Source organism: Lynx canadensis, chromosome E2 (genome assembly GCF_007474595.2).
Source record: "Lynx canadensis isolate LIC74 chromosome E2, mLynCan4.pri.v2, whole genome shotgun sequence".
Taxonomy (NCBI): domain Eukaryota; kingdom Metazoa; phylum Chordata; class Mammalia; order Carnivora; family Felidae; genus Lynx; species Lynx canadensis.
Genome location: NC_044317.1, coordinates 55,458,465 through 55,465,113, shown reverse-complemented (window position 1 = coordinate 55,465,113; position 6,649 = coordinate 55,458,465). Strand labels below are relative to the sequence as shown.

Genomic DNA, 6,649 nt, shown 5'->3' with positions numbered 1-6,649 from the left:
CCCACTAATTCCTCACGTGTCAGAACACACTATTTCCTGCTGTGCTTAACAGGAGACACGTCTACCTACAGGGATCGAGGGGGAAAAAAACAAGCCTCCCACAAATAGTCTCCTACAAGGTTCTAACCAGAAAGTCATAATCGTTCATCATAATTAACACACGAGAGAAAAGTTTCAGGAACATCTTCAGCTCCCAAACCTGTACTCCCAGTGCAGCTGTAAATGAAATAATTGCAGGGGTGAGACAGGTGACCTCACAGAATCACAAACCTATATCTCAGGGTCTGGCTGGCCCCTCCCACTGGCTGCTGTGCCCTTCCCATGGAGCCCCTCAGGCAGCAGGAAGGAGTTGGTGAGGATCCATTTCAGTCTAAGAGGCAGTGTCTGTATCAAGAGTCTGGGTGAGTGATCCTATCAGAAAAGGGTGCTATTCTGTGGATTACCTAATTCACTGTGAAAGCCATGCAGGAATGTGCAATATTTCTGAGGTTTGAGCTGAGCTAGTTAAGAGGATGTGGGGTCCTAGACCTTGACCTGTCCCTGATGGCTCTTAATTCAGTGAAGTTAAACTTCACTCAGTGTGATTGCTGGTGTTCAGTGCAAGTAATAATATACACTGATTTTTAAGTCCTTAAGAAATGAATTGTAAAATCAATCTCCTGCTCTAACATTATAGGAATTATACGCTAAATTTTCAGGGTTACTAGATGTGCAACTCTCACAGCTCCATGGTTGTAGTGAAATGTATGAAGAATTTACAGGAATCTTCTGATCCTGTGCAGAACGTGTATCCAAATGGTAATGTCTTGAATTGAAAGTTTTCCTGTAACCTTGGATGTAGCACACAATCATGGGGACAGTAACTGAGTCTCCATGGAAGACATCATCATCTGTTGATTACAGTGAAACTATACTCATTCTGAAAGTTAGGAAATGAACAGGTAAGGGACAGTTGACATAAAAACGGTGATTTTCAGACAGCAGCTTTCAGGATCATATCATGTTCTTTGCAGGTGTTTAAAAATTACTCTACCATCAATACAAAAACCGAGTATTTTGAATCCTAAAGTGTGTAAGATACATGCCTTACAGAGGTCATTTTACAGTGATGCGTTTAATATTTCAAAAATCTTAGTTCATTGCTAATAGTTTTCCTTAATTCACGTAAGTACTCACTAATAAGTGCATAATGTATCACTCAAAATTAAGGATAACTTAGAGTCTGCCTTACACCATTTTATCATGCATCCGTGTTTCATGTGCCAAAGTTTATGGGATTGTTGTGATAATTTAGCAATTGCAGTGCAATGCCATTACACTTGTGTTCCTCACATAAAAGCACATGAGTCTTTCTGTTGACATCTTGCATCTACTACATATAACTGCAGGTTCCTGCAGTATGCTATTGCCAGAGCGCATGCACGTTCACTAAGGTATTTAAGGCTTACCCATAATTGATATTATCCTGTGGAATAAAGTTTTACAAATTAATGGAAACTTGTTGTGATGAAAATTATACAATACGCCCTACTCTGAAGTTAACCACAAGGTGTCAAATCAGAAGTCACCATGGATCTGATTCCTGGATGGACACAGCTAACTAGCCGTCTAGCAGACCGTGGGGGCTCAGTGCACTATCACGGTTTCCAGCCCAACCGGTTCCCAGTCCCCACGCAGCCTGAAGGAGCAGATTTGAACAGATCCTTAACCTCTCTGTGTGTCTGTTCTGTTCATCTTTTAATTACAGCCACAGTAATGCCGACCTCATAGATGTGTGGAGCATGAAGAAGTTCTCACGTGAGTGCCTTCACAGGAGTGACCTTCACAGGAGTGATTTTACATTATAAGGGCTCTTGAAAAGTTCTACATTCAGCCCTCGGAAAGCAACTATGAAAAGAAAACTGTAAGTAGGTGTTTCCAAGTGGCAAGGGTTGGAAAGCAGAACATAGTGGATTTCAGCTGACGTGATATATGTGGCCCACACCTCATATTCCCATGCAGGAAATTCTAGCCCCGAAGGCAACTGTCAGTGACTGGGACCAGAGAGAATGGCCAAATGGGATCTGGCCATCGGCCTGATCTTCTTAACACAGACTACCGTTGGAATCCTGGGCAATTTCTCACTTCTTTGTCATTATATCATCCTTTCCTTCACTGAGTACAGGTGGAGGTCCACAGATTTCATTCATAAGCACCTGATTGTAGCCAACTTCTTAGCCCTACTCTGCAAAGGAGTCCCCCAGACCATGGCAGCATTTGGGCGGAAACATTTCCTCAGTGACATTGGATGCAAACTTCTTTCCCTTCTTCACAGAGTGGGGAGGGGAGTGTCCATTGGTAGCATCTGCATCTTGAGCGTCTACCAGGCCATCACCATCAGTCCTGGGAACTCCAGGTGGGCAGAGCTTAAAGTTAAAGCGCCCAAATACATTTTCCCCTCTATTTTCCTGTGTTGGGTCCTGCAAATGCTGGTGAATATCATTTTCCCTATATACTTAATGAGCACATTGAGTGATAAGAACATCACAAACAGAAAGGATTTTGGATACTGTTCTTCGGTTCGTCATGACAAAACTAGTGACTCACTGTATGGACTGTTGTTATCATTCCCCGATGTGTTATGTCTGGGGCTCATGCTCTGGGCCAGCAGCTCCATGGTTTTCCTTCTGTACAGGCACAAGAAGCGAGTCCAACATATTCGAAGAACCAATGCTTCTTCTGCATCCTCCCCGGAGTCCAGAGCCACTAAAACCATCCTTCTCCTGGTGAGCACCTTTGTCTATTTTTACACCCTCTCCTCCATTTTTCAGGTTGTTTTGACTGCTTTTGATAATCCCAGCTCGATCCTCATAAATGTCACTGCAGTCATGTCTGTGTGTTTCCCATCTGTCAGTCCGTTTCTGCTCATGAGCCACAACTCCAAGGTACCCAAGGTACCCAGGCTCTGGTTTGCCTGGAGAAGGAATATAAGATCTCCTTGTCTCCAGAAAAACATGTAGACTGTATATACTTCTACCACATACAGTTGCCAATTCACTCACCCCCCTCACAGTCCTAAAAAATTTTTATGAGTTTTTCTCTCTCTCACAAGTGAGGTGCAGCCTGCAGCAGACGGGGGTTTCTGGGGGTCTGATGGTATCTGTGCATTGATGTCTGTGCTGCATACAGAAATGTGATCAGTGTGCGTCGTGTCGTTGACCTGTGTACTGTATTACTGTATCTGTAAAATTTTAAAATACATATCACCAATAAAATCATGAGCTATTGTGAGATTTATGCGTAATGCCTTTACATGGTCAAGAAGGAGTTTAAATGTATTGACAAAAAGGACTCTGTGACTAGTTTTTCGAATCATGCTGAAATTTCTAGGTTGACACCTAACAAATACTAAGTGTGCACTTCCAAAGAAAGGGGGTCAAATGTATACATGTTTTTAAATGTTTTGTCAAGACCCACAGGATCGAAGTAGGATGTAAGAATAAAGTCAAAAATAAGAATTGAGGTACAAAACTGAAAAATACATTTTATGGAATTTAAAACAAAACAACTTGGCACAGCAGTATTCATACCAGGTAACATATACTTCATGGTTTGCCTTTATTATGATTGTGAAAAATGAGGAAACTCTGATAAATGGTCACAGCAAAGAAGAGCCGGAGGAGACATGACCACCAAATATAAAATTTCATCACATACCTGATGTGTTCTCTGTTGATAAGTTAGAGGCCTCAGTCTCAATCAGACAGAGGCCCTGTCTCACGTGCTGTCACCTCTGTGCCAGTAGGGGTGGCTGACATAACCCACCCAATTCAGAGTCCGGTCTCCCAGTGAAAGGTCACCGGCACCATAGGGCAGGGTCACAGGGCTCAGTCCCTCCATCCAGCAGTGATGGAAAAATCCTTGTTTCTTTGGCTTCCCAGCATGTAAAAGGAAGCCCAGCCCTTCCTGGACTCCTGGAGTATTGGGGACAGCACACATCACTGTGAGTGATGAGTTTGTCATTGCAGCCTCTGGCAAAGGGAGGAGGCCTCCACCTGGAAGCCACACGGTGTACGAATGTGGGGCCACTGCAACACAACTACAAGGTGTGATTTCTTTTAAAGTAGTGATTAGCTTGTAAGTGAGCTCTCCTCAGAACTAACCCTTAGAAATCCTGAATGTCTTGCTTGATACTCCAACTTGATTTACTCAGATTTACATATTCTTTACCTAATGTCCTTTTTCTGTTTCAAGAACCCACCCAGACACCACATCTCATTCTGTAATCGTGTCTCCTCTGACTCCTCTTTGCTAGGCCATTTTCCCAGATTTTTCCTCATTGTTGATCATCTTGACAGACTTGAGTACTAGTCAGGTATCTTGTAGAATGGACCTCAGGATTAATATGGTACTTTCCTCATGATTATCTTGGGCTTCTATATTTTGGAGAAGAGAGCTCAGGGTATAAAGTGCCATTCTCAGGACATCATATCAAGGCTACAGCCCAGCAACATGACTTATCATTGTTCACATCGGCCTACGTCCCCCGGATGAGGTTGTGTGTATGAGGACCCTTCGTGAAACTTACGTGTCCCCTTTCATATTGGACCCGTCGCCAGGAAGTCATTGTGTGTGGCTGACATTAACGAAAGGGATCTTGTGCTCTGCCTCCTTGAGGACAACGTTTCTTACATAAATTATGTGGAATTCTTCTGAAAAGGTCCTTTTTCTCAATTTATTATTTATTCAGTGATTTCCCAAAAATGAATAAACGTTAAAAAAAGTTTTTTTAAAAAAAGGGGTCACCTGGGTGGCTCAGTCGGTTGACCATCTGACTTTGGCTGAGGTCATGATCTCGGGTTGTGGGTTCGAGCCCCACGTCAGGCTCTGTGCTGACAGCTCGGAGCCTGGAGCCTGCTTCGGATTCTGTGTCTCCTTCTCGCTGCCCCTCACCCACTCATGCTCTGTCTCTGTCTCTCAAAAATGAATAAACGTTAAAAAAAATATTTATTCAGTGATTTCCTCTTATCAGTTTCGATTCCTGCACATCTGTTGGATACTGACTTACAACCAATACCGCCTCTTCTGCTCTTGTTTAAATTCAAGGTGTTCTGGGGCGCCTGGGTGGCTCAGTCGGCTAAGTGTCCGACTTCGGCTCAGGTCATGATCTCGCGATTTGTGGGTTCGAGCCCCGCATCAGGCTCTGTGCTGACAATCAGAGCTGGAGGCTGCTTCAGATTCTGTGTCTCCCTCTCTCTCTGCCCCTCCCCTGCTCATGCTCTGTCTCTTGGGTCTCTAAAAAATAAATGTTAAAAAAAATTTTTTTAAATAAAATAAAATCAAGGTGTTCCAGTTTGACCATGAGGAGCTCTTTCGGGTGACTCCCGTGTCCCTCTGACATAGCCCATTTTTAGAAACCGAGTTGTTTAGCATGTGCTGACTTACGGCACCGCAGCTCTGCAGGCTGATTTCATACACGTCCTGTCCTAGTCCAGGCTGCACCGTCTCTCCAGGCAGCCCCTGGCTGCTGCTGTGGGGGAACCGTGTCGTGGACCAAGGCATGGACACTAGGTATGCTCACTGCTCCTGGGTGTCACCGTGTTCACACCCTCTCAGCTCAAACACCAAGAAAACGTACGTGTGTGTGCTGAACCGCTCGTGTGCACATAGGTAGAAACGTGTGTGGGGGGCAATTGGTGTCCATACAGAGTCAACATGACTTCATGCTGAGGTCTCCAACTCCAACCCATTCCTCATGGATCATTCTAACTTCCTGCCCTTGCTCATCTGTCACCTGTCTCTCCAACGGTGACAAACGTGGATCTCACCATCTGCGCTTGTGAGTCAAATGCATTTCTGGTCCAATTTGTATAGGATACCGGCCCTCTTGTGCCTGGTTCTTCCAGGCAAAACATCTGAGTAAACTATGGGATGGCCGCAAGAAAGCTGAAGTACAGGTAATGACATGGAACATTCCGAGGTAGAGGAGGAGGGACACCTGGACGCCTGGGAAGGGAACACCTTACACAGCAGGAGATACGGGGGGAGGGGAGGGGCGGAGTATTAAGGATCATTCATCTTACAGGACTCCCCCTGGACAATGGCATTCTAGGGGGGCTGCACGGCAGGGACACCATCCCGCTAGGTCCAGAGGACACTTCCAGACAAAGAACATCACCCTTGGACTTTGAAATCTAAGGGAATTTTCCCTCCTAGATTTTTTACTCACTGGGGACAGGTGACATTTCTTCTTTCCAGTTTCTCTTTTTGGAATGGGAATGTCTACGCTCTCCCCATCCCACCATTGATTTCTGGAAGCAGAGAATGTGTCTGCATTCACAGGCTTATCGCTGGAGAAGGCAGGTTTTTCACAGGATAAATCATATCTCAACTCTCTTTTTTTTAAGTTTATTTATCTATTTTGAGAGAGAGAATGAGACAGAGAGAATCCCAAGCAGGCTCCACACTGCCAGTGTGGAGCCCGATGAGGGGCTCAAACACACAGACTGTGAGATTATGACCTGAGCCGAAACCAAGAGTCAGATGCTTAACTCCCTGAGCCACTCAGGTGCCCCTCATATCTCATGTCTTAATCACACTTGACTTAGATGATACTTAGAGGAGATTTGGGACTTGGACTTGTTTACCAAATGAGTTAATATTTTGGGGC

General features: G+C 44.6%; 1 protein-coding gene across 1 annotated transcript; it reads left to right on the top strand.

The window, feature by feature from the left end:
• The first annotated feature begins 2,033 nt into the window (after positions 1-2,033).
• Positions 2,034-3,031, top strand: LOC115503287 (vomeronasal type-1 receptor 4-like). Its single transcript, XM_030299420.1, has one exon. The coding sequence runs from the start codon at positions 2,049-2,051 to the stop codon at positions 2,997-2,999; it is 951 nt and encodes a 316-aa protein (XP_030155280.1). The 5' UTR covers positions 2,034-2,048; the 3' UTR covers positions 3,000-3,031.
• The last annotated feature ends 3,618 nt before the right edge of the window (positions 3,032-6,649 follow it).

Excerpts from the sequence above, each read along its gene's own strand:
- LOC115503287 (XM_030299420.1), top strand. The coding sequence starts at position 2,049 with ATGGCCAAATGGGATCTGGCCATCGGCCTGATCTTCTTAACACAGACT.